Source organism: Pelodiscus sinensis, chromosome 2 (genome assembly GCF_052426305.1).
Source record: "Pelodiscus sinensis isolate ZL-2025 chromosome 2, ASM5242630v1, whole genome shotgun sequence".
NCBI classification, from domain to species: domain Eukaryota; kingdom Metazoa; phylum Chordata; order Testudines; family Trionychidae; genus Pelodiscus; species Pelodiscus sinensis.
Window position 1 is genome coordinate 209,356,328 of NC_143053.1, and position 19,087 is coordinate 209,375,414.

General features: G+C 39.1%; 1 protein-coding gene across 1 annotated transcript in view; it reads left to right on the top strand.

Moving 5' to 3' along the window:
* THSD7A (thrombospondin type 1 domain containing 7A) overlaps positions 1-19,087 on the top strand; it is a 540,091-nt gene that overhangs the window by 142,585 nt on the left and 378,419 nt on the right. Inside the window, exon 4 of the mRNA XM_089776685.1 lies at positions 17,466-17,985. Coding sequence (XP_089632811.1) covers positions 17,826-17,985 — 160 coding nt within the window. The 5' untranslated portion in view covers positions 17,466-17,825. The remainder of the gene's footprint in view (positions 1-17,465; positions 17,986-19,087) is intronic.

Sequence of the window (19,087 nt, forward strand, 5' to 3'; positions counted from 1 at the left end):
CACAAAATGTAATTACTAATACCACACACACACACACACCACGGTGATCTCTCCTCTTTCTCTCTCACTCTGATCTCTCCTCTCACTCTCATACACACTCTCACACTATGGTGATCACATACGCACACACATACACTACAGGCCATGGTGATCTCTCTCTTACACACACACACACACACACACACACACACACACACAATTTATAAGCGGAGCGTCCACGTGTTGTTTAGAAATAATGAGCCACGGAATTTGAAATCTGTATTCCTGCTTTTCATCAGGATTAAGGCTAATTCCAAAATAGTTATTGCAAAATAACGGTAGCGTGGATGCTCCAGTGCCACTATTTTGAAATAATTACTCCCAAGAGTAATTTGAACTAATTACTCCCCAGTGCTTCCAGGGATGCTAAAGTTTTGGCTGTTTTGTAAATTGCAGTTAAACTCTTCTCACTAGCTTAATATAGATGTGATGGCAAGATTTTTAAACATTAACCCACATCAGATGTTGCTAGACCAGTGAGCCCTTGTTTACAGAGTTTCAATCTGTAAAATATTTCTATTCACCTCTTACAAGAACTGTCATGCAATCTCTTGATTGTGGAAGTGCAACTTATAAATGTCAAATTATTTTTCTAGATAACTATACCCAAAAACTGCAGTGTAAAACTTTAGTACCTATTAGTCAAAGCATGAAGTTATGTACAAATGGTTATCCTATCTAGCACATGAATACTTTGCAATGCTGGCTACAAGGGCACCATCCAAAGAGCTGTTCTCACTTTCAGATGACCTAGTAAACAAGAAGCAGGCAGCATTATCTCCCATAAATGTAAACAAACTGGCTAGTCTTAGCAAATATCTGAAAAAGAATTAGGACTGAGTGGATGTGTAGGTAATAGTTTTAGATTGTTTTGTTTGAGTGATACTATGTTAAAAAAAAATCCTACATTTGTAAATCGCATTTTCACAATAAAGAGATTGCAGTGCAGCTCTTGTGTGTTGAGATCCTTTCTTTTGCTTCTTCTTTACAGTGCAAATATTTGTAGTGAAACTAATAATGAACTGAACATTGTACACTGTGTTATTCAAATATCAAATATATATATATTTGATAATGTAAAAAAAATGAAAAATATTTAAAATAAATTTAAATTGATATCTCTTATTATTGAACAGTGCGATTAAATCTTCAGTTAATTGTAGCTGTTTTTCATCCAGTTAGTTTCTTTTGTGTTAATTGCATGCATTACTTGTGATTGACAGCCCTACCTATTTTATTCCATTTTCTTATTTATTCATGTTATTTAGTTGATTTGAACATTTGAGATTTTAAAAAAAGTTTGTTTATGACTAACAAAAGAAGCTTGCCATCTATCCTTAAATGAAGAATAATCAATCAATATATTAATAAGATAAAGACTGAGAATTAGCCAAATAAAAAGAAAATTAACACTACCTTTGGCTGAAGAAGTGGGTTGTGCCCATGAAAGCTTATGATACTATTTATGTATTTTTGTTAGTCTAAGGTGCTACAGGACCATTGTTGTTGATGTTTTTTTTAGTTACAGACTAACACCACTACAGTACATGTATCCTCATCCTTTCTAACAGACACATGCATGTTTCAAAGATCTTGCAAATACAGTTTTATCCTAAAAACAGTTAGCATCACACCTATTACTTGCTACTTATGACTCATAAGAGCCAGAATTCTACCAGATAGCAAAGATCTGACCTTAATGCAATACAGTTTACCATGTGTTAATCTGTAACATAGGATTTTAAAATATCTTTAAGATCAGAGTTTTAGATATTTGAAATATTCAAAAAATTTGGTAAAAGAATCTTTTCTTTCTTACCTCAAGCCATTAACACAGGGATTGGTAATATTTTTTGATAGGGGACCACTGCAAGAATTTGGTAAGAGATTGAGGACCACACTCTTCCATTATATTAATGCAGGAAGTGTGGGGTCTAGAATGGAGATTGGGGTGTGAGATCTGGGAGGGAGTTTGGGTGAAGTAGGGGGACCATGACCTTGGGCAAAGGACCAGGGTGAGGAGGGGGATGCAGGAATTTGGGCTGTAACCAAATTGGGCTGAACTGAATGCTGTGAGCCTAGGAGGATGAGGGAGGAGGGGCACTTCATCTGCTGCCTGTCCTGCAAACAGGCAGATGCTATTGGTCGAAAGTGGCCGATGGGAGCTGCTAGGAGTGGAGACAGCATGGGATGCTTGTCTGCCCTCCCTCCAGGCTCTCAGCTTTCAGAAACACAAACTTGGCCTTGCACCTGGTTTTCCTGAGTGCTGAGTGGGTATGTGGCAGGCAGGGAGCCAGCTGATGCTCTTGCGGCCAGATCCAGCCCACTGATCATCTTTTGCCCAACCCTGGAGCAGGGGCAGGAGCCAGCTTCTTCATTTATAACAGGCAGCAGCAGATGCTGCTGCTGCTTCTGCTCCTCTAAGAGGGACAGTGCCCCCCCCCCCATTTCCTAGCCAATCATAAGAACATAAGAATGGCCATACTGGATCAGACCATATCCTGTCTGCCAGCAGTGGACAATGCCAGGTGTCCCAGAGGGAGTGAATCGAACAGGTAATGATCAAGTGCTCTCTCTCCTGCCATCCATCTCCACCCTGTGACAAACAGAGGCTAGGGACACCATTCCTTACCCATACTGGCTAATAGCCATTAATGGCCTTAACCTCCATGAATTTATCTAGTTCTCTCTTAAACTCTGTTATAGTCCCAGCCTTCGCAACCTCCTCAGGCAAGGAGTTCCACAGAATGACTATGTACTGTGTGAAGAACTTCCTTTTATTTGTTTTAAACCTGCTGCCCATTAGTTTCATTTGGTGACCCCTAGTTCTTATATTATGGGAACAAGTAAATAACTTTTCCTTATTCACTTTCTCCACACCACTCATGATTTTATAGACCTCTATCATCTCTTCCCTTAGTCTCCTCTTTTCTAAGATGAAAAGTCCCAGTCGCTTTAATTTTTCCTCATACGAGACCCATTCCAAAACCCTAATCTCCATTTTAGTTGCTGAACCTTTTCTAATGCCAGTACAGTAGACTTCCGATAATCCGGAACCTACGGGACCTAGGTGGTGCCGGATTATCAAATATGCCGGACTATCAGGAGGTACTATAAGATGGTTATATATATATATATATATATATATATATATATATATATATATATATACTGTATACATTATATACTGTATATAAAGTGTTCTTAACCATTTTTATTGTACATACTGTATAGAGTATACTGTAATGTTTTAGTTTTTTAAGCCTTTTTGCTCAGTTCAGCTGCTGCCGCTGTTACCTTGTGACTCATTTTTTGCTGAAACTCACTCACTAGGCTCTTGCCATTTTGATGCCGGACTATCAGGAGTGCTGGACTATTGGATGCCGGACTATTGGAGTTTTACTGTATATCTTTTTTGAGATGAGGCGACCACATCTGTACGCAGTATTCAAGATGTGGGTGTACCATGGATTTATATAAGGACAATAAGATATTCTCCGTCTTATTCTCTATCCCTTTTTTAATGATTCCTAACATCCTGTTTGCTTTTTTGACTGCCGCTGTACACTGTGTGGACGTTTTCAGAGAACTAGCCACGATGACTCCAAGATCTCTTTCCTGATTAGTTGTAGCTAAATTAGCCCCCATCATATTATATGTATAGTTGGGGTCAGCTGAGCTCCCTTCCTGCGCAGGACTCAAAAGGGCTACATGTCTGCACAGGCACTGAGCTTACTGTGTTCCCTTCCTCTGGGGCATCTGGTATTGGCCACTGTCGGCAGACAGGATACTGGGCTAGATGGACCTTTGGTCTGACCGAGTATGGCCATTCTTATGTATGAACCTTGGTCTCCCCTCTCCCCCATCAACTTTCAGTCCCATTCTTCCCTTGTATGAATTCCCCATCCCAGTCCTAATCTCCTTGCCCAACCTCTCCTAATGTATATTTGTCTCCCTCAAGTTCCTTTTTTTTTCATCTACTCCTTCCATCTTCCTTCCTTCTACCCTCCCTTGCCCAGATTCTTATCTCTTTCTGTTTCAGCCAGGTTGTTCCTCTTCCTTGTTGTCTAGGTACCAGCAGCAGGAGCATTCACTGCCTTACATGCTCTTAGTTGTTGTTCCCCAAAACACTGTATCTTCTGTTTGCCAGTGGAGCCACTGCCAGAAAAGTCCAGGCCGGATCATGCTCAGTACTCTGAGCATGTACAAACTAAGACTTCCCCCCCTCAAAAACGTATGCTTTGGCCATATTGGGTTAGCTTGACAGATACAGCCCAGGGCATATCCTTTATAATGGCACTTCCTACCAAATGGAAAATCCCTGCTTCAAGCAAGGATGGAGATTCTAGAGTTCAGTAAAAAAGCAGTAATAAATTTGTAACATGGGTAAAACAATATTTTTTTTCTTCCTGTCATTTGTAGCTGAAGTGTCTGAATAATTTTTGTTGAAACGTTGCAGATACCTGGCATGGAAAATTTCAGCTTGAATAATTTATTCAATAAATTTTCAAGCAATTGTAAACTGGTTCTTTTAATGGAATGTGTCAGGCAACCCTAACTAGAGGAGGGACTGGTTCCACCCATAATCAACTCTGCTTGTGACATTTGTATGTGTGAGAGAAGGAGACACTATGTGTTGGATGCATGACCTTTGGCCAGAGAAATTCTAAGACACAAAGATTTCTCCTATCTTATTATTAATGTATTGTCATAGACAGTAGTAGTCCATGAACTTGTGATTCTCTTTGATCAGAATACTATGAATCTTACATGTTTGGAGGTATAATGAAAAATGCATGCTACAAAAAGTATTTCACCATGTTGAAGCGTCTGCCAGGACTAGTGCACAAGAACTGTTTGAATCAATGATGAGTAGTTTGATTTCTCAGTATCACATACTTGTGGATAGTTTGACCTTGAGCCTTTGACTGCCACTTGAAAAAGCAGCTCTCTTTATGCTTTCTATTGCTGGTGCCACTGAGGAGCACTGGAAAAGTACGCTTTTCATCAATGGTCCCGGTTATGGGGGTCAGCACCATCCCCCATAAAGTTTGAACCTTTGGATTTCCTACTTGTGCTGCTCTCTGCTTTGCCTTGGGAACAAGGAGTGTGTTTGTAAATGAAGGCAGGATGATTAAGATAACAAAAGCTGTGTCATTCAAGTAATTGAGGAATTATTAGGTCATTATGAAAACATTGTTAGGTACTCCACTTAAAAGATCAGAAAAAAAGATTTGCATTTGGACCACTTCTGTTAAACTTCTCATAAGTGTTCTTGAAAAATGGGTAAGCAATGAGGTAGCAAAATTTGCAGATGATACAATATTAAGTCCCAAGCTGACTGCAAAGAATTGCAAAGGGATCTCACAAAACTGAGTGATTGGGCAACACAAGGGCAGATGGAATTCAGTGTTGATAAATGCAAAGTAATACACATGGAAAAATATAATCCCAGATATACATACAAAAATGATAGGGTCTAAAATAGCTTTTACTACTCAAGAAAGAGATCTTGGAATCATTGTGAATAGTCCCTAAAAACATCATCTGAATTTGCAGTGGCAAACTATAAAGCTAATGGAATATTGGGAATCATTAAGAAAGGAATATTTAAGACAGAAAATATGATATTGCCTCTATATAGAGTTGTTGTATACCCACATCTTGAATGCAGCATGCTGATCTCGTCATCCCATCTAAAAAAGGTATATTGACTTTGGAAAAGGTAGAGAAAGATCAATAAAATGATTAGGTGTAAGGAACAGCTTCCATATGAAGAGAAATTAATAAGGCTGGGGCTTTTCAGTTTGGGGAAAAAAATGACTAGAGGGTGTGTGTGGGGCGGGGGGAACGTATGTTAGAGGTCTAGAAAATCATGAATTATGTGACTAAATGGAGTAAAGAAATGTTAGTTATTCCTTCACTAACATAACACAAGAAGCTCACCCCATGACATTTATAAGTAGCAGATTTCAAATAAACAAAATTATTACTTCCTGGTCAACCTGTGGAACTCTTTGCTAGGAGATGGTGGATAGGCTCAAACTATAAAAAGGTTACAGTAAGAGCAAAATAAGTTTGAGGATAGGTCTATCGATGGCTACTATCCAGAATGGGCAGGGATGGTGTCCATAGCTTCTGTTTTCCACAACCTGGTGATGGGATGGATCATTTGACTGTCTCTTCTGCTCATGCCTCCTGAAGAACCTGGCATTGGCCTCTGTTGGAATGCAGCATACTGGGCTAGATGTGGACCATTGGTCTGACCCGTATGGCCATTCTGATATTCCTATATAGAGGCCAAATGTATCTGCCCACGGCTGTAACCCAGTAGACTCCTCTCTCCTTTTAGAGCTGAGCTAGTGCATTAGCTCTTGATCTACAAAGGGGAGTTATTTTGAAATAACTCCCCATAGGTCAAATTAATAAGCGGAGCATCCACACTACCAATCCCATTATTTCGTAATAACGGGCTGATTATTTAGAAATCTGTACTCTTGCTTTCCTTGGCAAATCACGCTAACTTTGAAATAGCATTAGTGTGGATACTCCGCTGCCGCTACTTCGAAATAATTGGCCTCTGGAGTCCTCTCTCAGCTGCTCTGGCTAAGGTATGTTAAGTAGTGGTTAATTAGCTAATCTAATGGTTGATAAAGGGGGGCTTCTCTAGAACTGGAGCTGCAGCACGGGGAGGCCGCGTGGCAGCTGCTGAAACTGGATCCTGGGCTGTGGTACTAAAAACAGCACCACAGCCCTGGCACAAGAGCAGCTGCACCATGGCCCTGGCTCCAGTCCGGGCACAAAGGGCAGCTGCCCACCACTCGTATCTTCTAGAAAGACATCTAGTCTTGATTTGAAAACATCAAGAGATGGAAAATCCTCCACTTCCCTTGGTACTTTGTTCCAGTGGTTAATCAACATTGCTATTAACAATTTGTACCTAATTTGTAATTTGCATTTGTCTAGCTTCAGTTTCCAGCCATTTGTTCTTATTATGCCTTGCTCTGCTACATTAATTATCCTTTTAGTACTCTGATAGAAATGTAACCATGTTAGTCTGGAGTAGCTGAAACAAAAAAACAGGACTATGTAGCACTTTAAAGACTAACAAGATGGTTTATTAGGTGATGAGCTTTCGTTGGCCAGACCCACTTCCTCACATCAAATAGTGGAAAAAATTGCCAATTTTCTTCCACTATTTGATGTGAGAAAGTGGGTCTGGCCCACGAAAGCTCATCACTTAATAAACCATCTTGTTAGTCTTTAAAGTGCTACTTAGTCCTGTTTTTTGTTTTAGTACTCTGAATTTTCTTCTGATGGTTATTTGCCAGAACTGTTGATTACTTGCCTATGGTGTTAACCAAAAGTCTAACTACTGTTAGAGTACATTATTACAGTGTCTTAGGGAACTATACTCCCCCATCCCCACAAATATGTATGCGGATGGAGGCTAGATTGTTTTTAATACAAATATTGTTTATTAAAAACCATCTGAGAAATATCTTCTATTTATTTATTGTGAAAACATGACACTTTAGATGTTAGTCAGATCTAGGTCTGTTGGCTACCAGTTGTATATTGTAGACGTGGGTAAAATCTGCTGGTCAGCCTCATAAACAAATATGCTTAATATAATTCCACATATTAGAAAATATTTTAAAGGGATTACTATCCCATAGTTGGGAACCTTCTGCTAGATGATATTGTGGTGTCTCTTTACATTGAAGATGCCTTTCTGGAGGAAAGAACTCAAGTTATTGGAAAGAGGCAGATAATATTTATGGAGGATTCGATCATTAGAAATAGACAGCTGGATTTGTGATGACCAGGACAGCCTCATGGTGATTTGCTTGCATCAAAGTTTGCAGATCTCTTGAGACACCTAGATGGACTTTTGTGTAGCCCTGGGCGGGGAGTTAGTAGTCATGGTAAATGTAGGTGCCAGTGACAAAGGGAAGGATAGGAGAGACATCCTGGAGGCCAAATAAAGGCAGCTGGGTAAGAGATTGAAATCTAGGCTCACTGTGGTAGCATTTTCTGAACAGATTCCAGTTCCACTCATAGGGCAGGTAGATAGGAAGAACTACAATATCTCAATATATGGATGAGACAATGGTGTAGGGAGGAAGGTTTTAGATTTATTAAAAACTGGGACAACTTTCCAGGAAGGATGGGCTCCACCTTAATCAAAATGGAACCAGATAATTGGCACTTACAGTCTTTTTTTAATTTTAAGAGCAGTTTTTAAAGAAAGGGTTGGCAGAAGAGCAAAAGTTTCGAACACAGATATCCTTTAGGGGAAGATCTATTAATGCAGATTCTCTATGTCCTACTAAGGAGAAGAGAATGAAAGATGATAAAATATAAGTAAGATCTGATGAGAAACAGTCAAATGAAAGAGCACCATTCAATTATATCTAATGGTAAACGAAGAGATCTTGGAGTCATTGTGGATAGTTCTCTGGAAACATCCACTCAATGTGCAGTGGCAGTCAAAAAGCTTTACAGGGTTGGGATTCATTAGAAATCATTAGCTAAGAAGACAGAAAATATCATATTGACTCTGTACAAATCCATGGTACACCCACATCTTGAATATTGCATGCAGCTATCTATAGTCCCTTAATCTCCAAAAAAGATGTGGGGGCGACAAAAATTGTTAGGGATATGGAGCACCATCTGCATGAGGAGAGATTAATAAGACTGTAACTTTCCATCTGGAAAAAGTGACAACTAAGTGGTGATATGATAGAGGTCTATAAAATCATGACTGGTATGGAGAAAGTAAATGTGGAAGTGTTGTTTACTCCTTTTCATGATACAAAATCTAGGTGTCACCAAATGAAATTAATAGGCAGAAGGTTTAAAAAAAAGGAACGGTTTCTTTGCACAGTGCATAGTCAACCTGTGGAACTCCTTTCCAGAGGATGTTGAGAAGGCCAAGACTGTAACAGGGTTCAGAACAGAATTCGATACATTCATGGAGGATAGGTTCATCAATGACTATTATTCAGGGTGGGCAGGAATAGTGTTTGTAGACTCTTTCAGAATATGGAAATGGGCAACCAGGGATCACTTGCTGATTGCCTGTTCTGTTCATTTCCTTTGAAGAACCTGGCATTGGCCCATGTTGGAAAACAGGGTACTAGGCTAGATGAACCTTTGATCTGACCCAGTATGGCAGTTATTATGTACAAACCGATAACCAGGGCTCGCCGAACCGCGGCAAGCCCCGCTCGCCAGCTGCGCTGTCCGGCTATCTGCGTATGCACAGATTGTTCTGTGCATGTGCAGATCGCCTGAACCTGGCTCTTCCAGGTTGCAATCTACTCGCCACAGGCGAGTAGATTATATTATTTGTCGCGCCCTGCTGCTAACCTTTCCCTATCGCTTCTTGGTTACTGTCATCCTTTCTTACCCCCTGCTATGGGCACTTACATAATCATATCATATACCACTTAAGTTTTGTCAGATTCACAAAATGTAAGGAAGGGGGGGAAAGCAGGATTGTGTTGTGGTGCTGTTCTACTACCATTGTTTTTTACAACAAATACATAGCTTAGTTATACAGGGCAAAATAAAAACTGGATCATGACAATGTGGGAAGCAGCAGCTTTCCCCAATTTTGATGAAGACGTTAGTAACAAGTTAGGAAATAAAGAACAGGCTAAGTGTTACACATTCAAAGATGGAAATGACACTGGCATTCCCTTTATCTGGCATGAAATATTGGGAAAACCCATAAACGGTGTATTCAGAACCTAAATGTGGTCAAGTGTGACACCTAGAGGCCACGTACGTTGTATCCCTGAAATAATACTTGTTCATTTGGGTGATTGTTTTTCCTTCTTTGGCCATGAGATTCAGAAAGCATGAATAGATTATACTTTAGACCTCAAAAATGGACCTGATTATATATTAAAACACAGTTGCAATGTTTTGTTAATATGGGTTTGTCCAGCCATTCCACTTCCTTTGTTTCACTCACTGGGCTAAATGACAGTGACAAAAAAGATACATCAGGCATATAATCCATGTGAGCAATGAAAAATGCTCAAAAGCCTGGGGCAAGCTGAAAAGCCCTAAGAAAACACTGTGTACAGCATTCTAAGATGAAGATATCAAGACCAATAACGTTTTTTCAATGGCTCCTTCTCTAGCAAATTCCGTTCTATATTAAAATATCTGCAACAGAAACAGACCCTAAGCAATTACAGGAATAGAATGGGTCTTGGATTATGCAACCATTACAAGGAAAGAAAGGAAAGTAAAAACTTAAACTATTTTGTGGGTAAAATGGACCTTGGGACTGGACACCCAAAATAAACACATCTTGCATACCTGTCACCTTCCCTTCTCACCCCAAAAGCAGGTGGGCCACAGGCTAGAAAAGAAATCTTGACTCAACACCCCTATTTTCTGGCCAACATAAGTGTGGCACATGGGGAGTATCATCATTTGTTATTGTTATAGGTCATTAGGAAAGTATTACCCTTTTGTATCTCACCCAGTACAAAGGGAAAGCAGGGAGAGAGTTGTGTCTCAGGGGACTGTGTGTGTTTGAGGCAAATGCCTCTCTGGGATGGTTCAGTTTCAGCTTATGTACCACTTCTTGCTCAGGATTGTGCCTAAAATTTGAAAAATCTGATTCTAGCCCACTGAATCAGAGTGGGACATTTAAATGAATGGTTATGTAATCAGTATGATGAGGAGAGACTAAAATTGTAAGTAGTTTTCAGAATATTATATATACAGGAAAGACACTGTACTTTCTTTAATTACATGGCAAAACAAGTGACTACATGTTGAAAACAGAAGAAAAAATAATTTGGGGCAATATAAAAGAAATGAAAGAATAGTCTTAACAGCATGTGGTGGCAATATGCTTCCAGTTTAGATATCAATATTACCAAATGGACACATGTTGTACAAATACACTACTATTGTGGAGTACTTGTCCTTTTCATGCTACAGCAGTTTGTTTATTTAAAATGAAATTGTCTGCTTTTGGAAATAAATTAAATTGAAACACATGTGATTTGCCAAGGCCAGTCTAATGGTCTATATGCTATTCTCCATATGATTTTAAAAAAGGAATGCAGTTTTTATCTAAATGGGTTTAATCCTATCCTGGTCTTCCCTTATTTGTTGGCTCTCTCATAGTCCCTTTGTGCGTATGTGCTTAATGTAAACTTTGAGTATATACATATGCATGTACATAAATGAAATTTCCAGGAGAGGAGGAGACGGAGACTCTAGAGCTTTGATAAGCATTTATCTTTGGAACCAGCTTTTCGTACCTGTTACCTAGGAAATGTGTGTCCTGTGCTCAGTTTCTTGGTTTGGCTCTCCTCATAATTGCCACACTAAAGGTATGTCTACACTACCACCCTAGTTCGAACTAGGGTGGTAATGTAGGTAACCGGAGTTGCAAATGAAGCCCTGGATTTGAATTTCCCGGGCTTCATTTGCATAAAGCCAGGCGCCGCCATTTTTAAATGTCCGCTAGTGCGAACTCTGAGCCGCGTGGCTACACGCGGCATGGACTAGGTAGTTCGGACTAAGAAGCCTAGTCCGAACTACCTAGTCCATGCCGCGTGTAGCCGCGTGGCACGGAGTCCGCACTAGCGGACATTTAAAAATGGCGGCACCCGGCGAGATGCAAATGAAGCTCGGGAAATTCAAATCCCGGGCTTCATTTGCAACTCCGGTTGCCTACATTACCACCCTAGTTCGAACTAGGGTGGTAGTGTAGACATACCCTCAGTGAGTTAGAATTTCTTACCTGGAGAGAAGCGGGAAGGAGGCTTCTGTGGGTGACCCTAGGTCAGGGGAAAGAACCCAGTTCATGTGCAACTCCCAGGCAGATGGCCTGTGGAACATAATCCTGTAGTGAGCAGACTAAGGGACAGAGAGGCTTGGTTTGACTCCTGCGGAGATCATTGGTGGAATGTAAGAACTGTGGGGAGTAAGTAAGGCTATGGCAGCAGTTGAAGTTAGGGGTGTGATTCTCAGCTCATGTAGATGTACTTGTGCTAGTTTTCATGGAGCTATCATGATAAAAAATAGTGTAATCACAGTAGTACAGGCAGCAGTGAGTGGCCACATAGGCTAGCTGTGCTGAGTACAAATTCCCCTGAACCTCATACGCACAGTGCCACTGCCCATGCCACTGTGGCTACTCTACTATTTTTAGCATGATAGCTCAATGAGAGCTAGCATGAGGGTGTGTCTGCAATCTGGGAATCACAGCCTTAGCATGAGAATAGCAGCTAGGGAGCTGCTAAAGGTGACATTGTTATGCTACCAGTGTGGAAGGTTGACAGAGACTAACATTTATTTGACTTTGTGTAACTGTATCTTTTCTGGGTATATTAAACATTTATTTTGGATCACCTAAAACACATATAACTATGACAAATTAAGTTTCCTATGTACATGCTAGATCATGAATTCTCAACCTGGAGATTATGAACAAGTAGCAGGGTTCATGACCATCCTTGCTAAATGGGATTGAGGTCCCAGCAAGACCTCAGGCAGATGGGAAGAGGTGTATGTGTAGTAGGGTGTGTCTTCTTATTGAAAAGGTTGAGAACCACTTATTGTTTTAGGGGAAAATAAATGCACAGTTTAATCTTAAAGGCAAAGTTCATTGTATTACTGCTTGAAGTTCTAATTTTTAGACTGTTAATTAAAGGAGCTATCATTGGCCAATTTGTGAGTAAATGACAAGCTATGAAAGTGATATGCATATTATATAAAAGAGCAAGGAGATGGAAGTTATCTCTTTTTATTAGATCAATGAACAATAAATAAATGCATGAGTTACCTCTTCTGGGTAGGAGAATGCACAATGGACTTGTGTGAATCAAGATCACTATGTTTAAAGAGCTTCTGTCTGAGGGGAGGGTAACTTGAAATGCCACCTGTGACTGACGTTGACCCTGGATATGATAAAACCCTAATTCACACTTCCTTCATTAGCGTAAGCCATTTTAGAATCTCTGTAGGTTGGGTGCATGTTCCCACCGTGGATGAGAGTTTGCTGGCAGTTTGTGTCATTGGCATACCCTTTTAGATCAACTTTGCACTGTCAAGGGCTCCTGCTTTACGATACGAGAAGTCTGTGTGTTTCAAGAGTTTATTCAAGATTTAATCCAATAAAAGGGATAATCTAAAGTGTATTCTTTGACATATAACAGTTTGAGCACTTGACCATATTAAATTGGCATATTACAATGTCCATTACAATTTTACAAATATGAACAGTTGTATTATCAACTGAAATAGTTAAAAGTAGCAGTTTACAATATGAAGACTTTGCCATGCTGCACATACATAGAAGAATAAAGGTTCAATTCTGAACAAAGTAATATAAATACCTATTACTGAGAGAGATTCTGAATCATTAGTTGATGCAGACCTCTACTCTTAATGGAAATTTTGTGGTGCTCTTTTACAATAACTATTTAAAACTACCTGATGGTATTTGAGTTACTAGAAAGGAGATTATAATCCAAATAGGATTAGACCTAAAAAGATTCAACTTCTGAATCTTTGAAGTACAGTTCTGTATCCTTTTGTCTAAATATTTTTTTTGGAGTGGAAATTGAAACATCTTTTCATAACTCAAAAATGAGTGAAGACTGAGCATGGAAAATTTTAGTTAAAAAGTCCTCAAAACAACATTATGAATACAAGGGATTACAATAGACACCTGAGCATAGCTACAGTAAGGGTGTGTCTAGACTACAGGGTTTTGTTGACAAAAGTGGACTTTTGTCGATAAAACTATACCTGCATTTATACCACTGCCGTGTTCTGTCAACAGTAAGTCGACTGTACGCGGCAGTTTTGTCAACGGCGGTAAACCTCATTCTACAAGGAATAACGCCTTTTGTCAACAGAGTTCTGTTGACAAAAGGCGCTATTGCATCCACACTGTGCTTTTTCAAAAGAGAATGTCTAGACTTTCTGTCGACAAAGCGGCTTGCTTTGTTGACAGAACTGGCTGTAGTGTAGAAGCTCTTTGTCAACAGTATCTGTCGACAAAGCCTGTCAACAAAAGCCTGTAGTCTAGATGTACCCTAATTGACAAATGCCATAATCAGACATGTGGTGTTCTTCCTTTTGGAGTCTGTGACCAATGGTATACAGTGACCAGACAGTCTTCTCAAAACTAGAAATCTTAGCGGATAATAGAATAGTTGAGTAACCTCATGAATTTTTAGCAGTTAGTTGACTATTGTGTAGTCCTCGGGGGTGGGGCTGGCAGTCACTGTGCTTCGGCCGCACTCCTGGGGAGCCCCTTGTTTCCCCCCCCCCCCCCACGCTGCTGTTTCTGTGTTAGAGGCAACAGCGTGGGTTTCCAGGCAGGAGCTGGTCCATGAGGGTAGCCAGTTTAAAAAAATAGAGAGGCAGCAGTGCTGGGTGGCAGAAGCTCCTGTCCACTGGGTGTCTGAGCTCCCTGCACACAGAGGCTAGAAGAGGGTGGGAGAGGCTGCCACGAAGCAGCCTTTATCTGCAGTGGCCCAGGCTGGCTGTGGACAGGGGCTGCTCCGTGAAGCAGCCTTTGCCCATGACGAGCCTGGGCCTACTGTGGGCAGAGACTGCTTCACGTAAGCTTTCTTTGCACCTCCTGCTACGCTGCTGTCTCTGAGGAATCAGCATGGGGTGGGGGCAGGTGGCACCACAGATCTATCAGAAGCCATTTTTTCCCCTGTTTGTTTGGGTTTTTTCCCCCAGACTGTCCTCTGTTAAGTTAAAACAGTAAATTCATACAGTGAGCTTTCCTTAAATTCTTTCTATGGTATTAATAAGGTATTACCAAACCGCTCCAAATCTATCACAGCTACATATAATAAATTGCTGATATAATTATTTTGCATTATTGTAGTTTATATCTTTTATTTGCATAGATGTTTCTTTGTTTGATAATTTGAAAAGAATTGCAGTCATAATAAAAAATGAAATGAGTTTGCCCCACTGTGACTAATGAGTTTCAATAGTGTTCTTCTTGTAAATTTTCAGAAGTGTGTGAATATATAGCTAAATGTAAAGATGGAAATATGACTGTGTGTGTGTGTGTGTGTGTGTGTTTACAACCACATACACAAATGTTATAGATGTGAGTTCATATTAGGAACAATTCCAGACACATTTTTTGTGCTGTGCTAACTGCCTGGCTAGTCTGTGTCCCTAGGGTCATGTACAAAATATTTATAGCCGTATTCTTTGAAGATTCATATAAACTCCAGGTAAAATCTTCCATGCTCCATTAGATTTAATGCCTCTGAAAAGGGACCCTTGTTGGCCATGTAGCCCTGTAAGCCTGACTTCTCCCCTCACTTAAGCTTTCATTATTAGCTAGTGTTTTTAATTTTATTTTTCAAAGGTCTATGAAAGCTATTTCTCTACGTATGTAATTAAAATAGAACAGAAATTACTGCAACAGATTCCTTGTTCAGTATAAAAGGTATTTTCTCAGAGAATGTAGTCATAATCTTGTTTCTAAATAAATTTCATTATATCAAGTATACTTATGTCCCCTAGTATAAATCATAAGTTATCCCTATGAAATAATCCTGAGCTATAAATTCAAGGGGCTTCACTGGTTTAAATCAGCTTTGTATTTGTATCACACCACATAGCACAAGTACAGTGGGTCTACTTGGTTTGTAATTGAACACACAGAATAATGTGCGGAAGAGAAATGACTGTATTTTTAACTGTAGTTTAGCTGGTGATGCAAGTCCTGTATCAGGATGCTATACATTTGTTAGGATCATGGCTTTCTATGTATCCCTTATCAACCTATAATCTCCTGATTGTTGCCTGTTTTTCAACAGCTGAGGAACAGTAATCCACACTTGCTTATCTCTCTTAATCACAGCCTCACAGTGCTAGGGCTCCCAGAGCCTTTAATTCCCTCTTACAGGCATAACAGAGTGGAAAGTAAACAAAGACAAATTTGCAACCTTCAACATTGCTAATTTGCTCTGATGTCAGAATATTTAAACAGCAAGGATTTGGGAATTATTTGATCAAGGCTGCTTTTAATCTAATGCATGTGAAAAGGCTGAGTCTGGGAAGGTTCTGCAAAATGACAGGCATCCCAAGAGAGGCTTTCTGAAGGTTTCTTCTTTCAATAGCAGTAGCTTCATCATTTAAAACTCTCTGGTTGCATGGTGTTTAGAATACATTCATATAATTTTTGGTTGGACCTTCTTTGTGTATGACAATCACTCTTTTGAGCGTATTTCTCTCTTGACTTTAGGTTTGTAGCTGAAAACTAGGCCAACAGGCTTGATTCAGTTCATTAGGGAGGAATTTTATTGAAAAAGTTCCTTTAAAAAAAATACAAGCTTTGCTACTTTTCACGGTTCCCTGCATGCCTGACTGTGTGGAATAGCTTGTAAAGTTTAGATCAAAAGTCTTGCATATAACTTCTAGTTTAAAAACTCAGAGATGACCATGTTTTCAAAGTACTTTGACATACAGTTTACATTTTGTGCATGTCCTCATGTATGCATATGTACATGCTGACTGGATGGAAAATATGTGTGTCTGCACAGATGCATAAATAAATACACATTTATATCATGTGTATGTGTAAGATGTTTCTCCCATTCTTCTGATGTAAACATATATTAACAAAAAGAAAAACGTGGCCAGCTAGAACTAAAATATAATTCTAATCAGTTTTTTCTGATGGTAGATTTGTAAGAAATTCATTGCTAATTGTTTTTAGATATGCAGATAATACGGTTTATTAAATTGTCAATAATTTTTAATTATCAGCTCCTATGATTTCTTATCTCTTTCACACACTACACTCAGATATCCTAGGAATAGGACTGTTATATATTATATTTTATATTATATTATATTATGTATATTATACTATTATTTATATTATGTTATAACCACCTATATATACTCCTTTTACGTTCTTTCATCAGGTTGCTTTGTGTTTATTACCTTAAACAGCTTCATTAGAATATTATACAGTAAAAAGTTTTTCATTGTTTCCTGTAGACTCTGTGAGTTTTCAGTTTAGTGCATGTATAGCCATTTATAAGTATTTTGATTGTTTGCACGATGAAAAACACATTATATTACATATTGTTATCAAAACAAAAATAAGGCTCAAGTTCTATATCCTAAACTGAATCTATATCAATGCAGCTAAATAAAAACCTATGTTGGATTTTTTTATTTTGAAACTTAGAAAAACATTGATATTTTTTAAGAGCTGTTATAGTACTTATCTCTCAAGCATACCTGATATTTTGTATTAGTACACGTCCTTGTGATATTCTACATAGAGGTGTGCAAAAGGCAGCATTTTACAGTTTCTATATGCAGTGCTATTACAGCATTGGGTATTTGTGTTTCACCTCATCTCTCTCTCTCACTCTCTCCAGCTGGTGTAAATGACTGCCGCTGCCTCCCAGACCAAGATAACCTGCTCAGTCAGCTGGAGCCCCCTGTGGACAGCTGTCTCTCTCAGCTGATGGAAAACTGCTACTAACCACTGAATGGAAGAGAGTGGAGCAACAATCACACTAGTAGCTGCTGCAGCAACAGCAATAGCAGCAGCCTTCGAGGTCTCTATTGTTCCTTGGTGTTAAACAGTTTTTCCTTTTCAGCTGACATGCACAATAGCTGGGAAGAGGTTTCCATTCTGTTCTCTCTGTGAACAAATTGTGAAGGGGAGAAAATTACTCAAACAAGGGTTACCCTTTGTGCTGCACATTTTGATACTGAAGCTGCCTGCTGAAGGCATGGGGGTGAGAGAGGGAGGCACAGCTTTATTCGGTGACCCAGGAGCTTCTTCTGCTTCAATCCGATGTTTTGGAGTTCTTGTGGTTCTTCTATTTGGAATCTGGGAAGCTAAGACACAAAGTGAATTTGAAACTTCATCGGTATATTTATGGAAGACTGGTAAGTAAGGAAGTGTGTCACATTAACATATTTTATCACGTTTATTTCCAGTTGTGACTGTTACTATCTTATCCCAATATTTTCTTATGGTAGAATATCAATTTGTACCACTTATTGATGAACAGATTTCTGGGGAAATAATGTAGGTCATCTTTCAGAGTTCTGTTAAAAAAAAATTGTCACATTCTTTTTAAGTGGATTTTTTGCACTGGTAGCCTTTTTAATAGTTCTGTATTTCAATAGAGAGATTAGTACAGAATTGCACTTTCCTGATGGAAGGTGGTAAAATGTTATAGGAGGATTCAGCGGGGTTAACAGGGTACCAAAATATTGATGTTTCACAAAGAAAGATGTAGTTCAGTATGTGTATTCATGTATCCTTTATACAGACATGTAATGTATTCAGTGTGGTAATTGATGAGGAGTTGGGTTTGTTACGTTTAGGTTTATATAGGACACATGAAAGCTAATGATGGATTAGGTGAAATAATCCAAGTGATGCCAGATCTCATAACCAAAGAGCCAAAGGCAAATAGGCTATGTGGATTCAGAATCACACCAGACAGATTATTTCCTCTACTGGTACTAATGAGTTACGTGTCTGTTTTAAAGATTGCATAGTCATAACTATGCTCATTCTCAACTTTTAATTAAAAATCTGTTTTTTTAACATGCTGACTAAATCCACAACACTAACAATGTAACAATGACAAGTTATCACTAACTTGAATAAAACCTCCATCCTATTTTAGTAAACATAAAACTTAAAAAATATCTATTGTCTTAAAGTGATCAAGAGCTGGGTCTTTTTGGTATGGTGCCAGGAATAAACCATCCATAAAATACCATGATTCTTTCAGAAATGCTTTCTCATTAATAGGAACATACAGTGACTAGAGAAAATGAATATTAATCATTTGACTGAAAAACAAGTTTGACTAGACTGGGTCTTTTTCCTGGATGAAGAGCGCCCCTGGCCTTCTGCCACAGAGACAGATCAATTTACAATTACACAGATATCCTGAATTTTTTAAGAGGCTGCATCTATCCAGCAGCTCAAGGAGAAGATTAAAGGGAAATTCATTTTAACTGTGAGACAAGC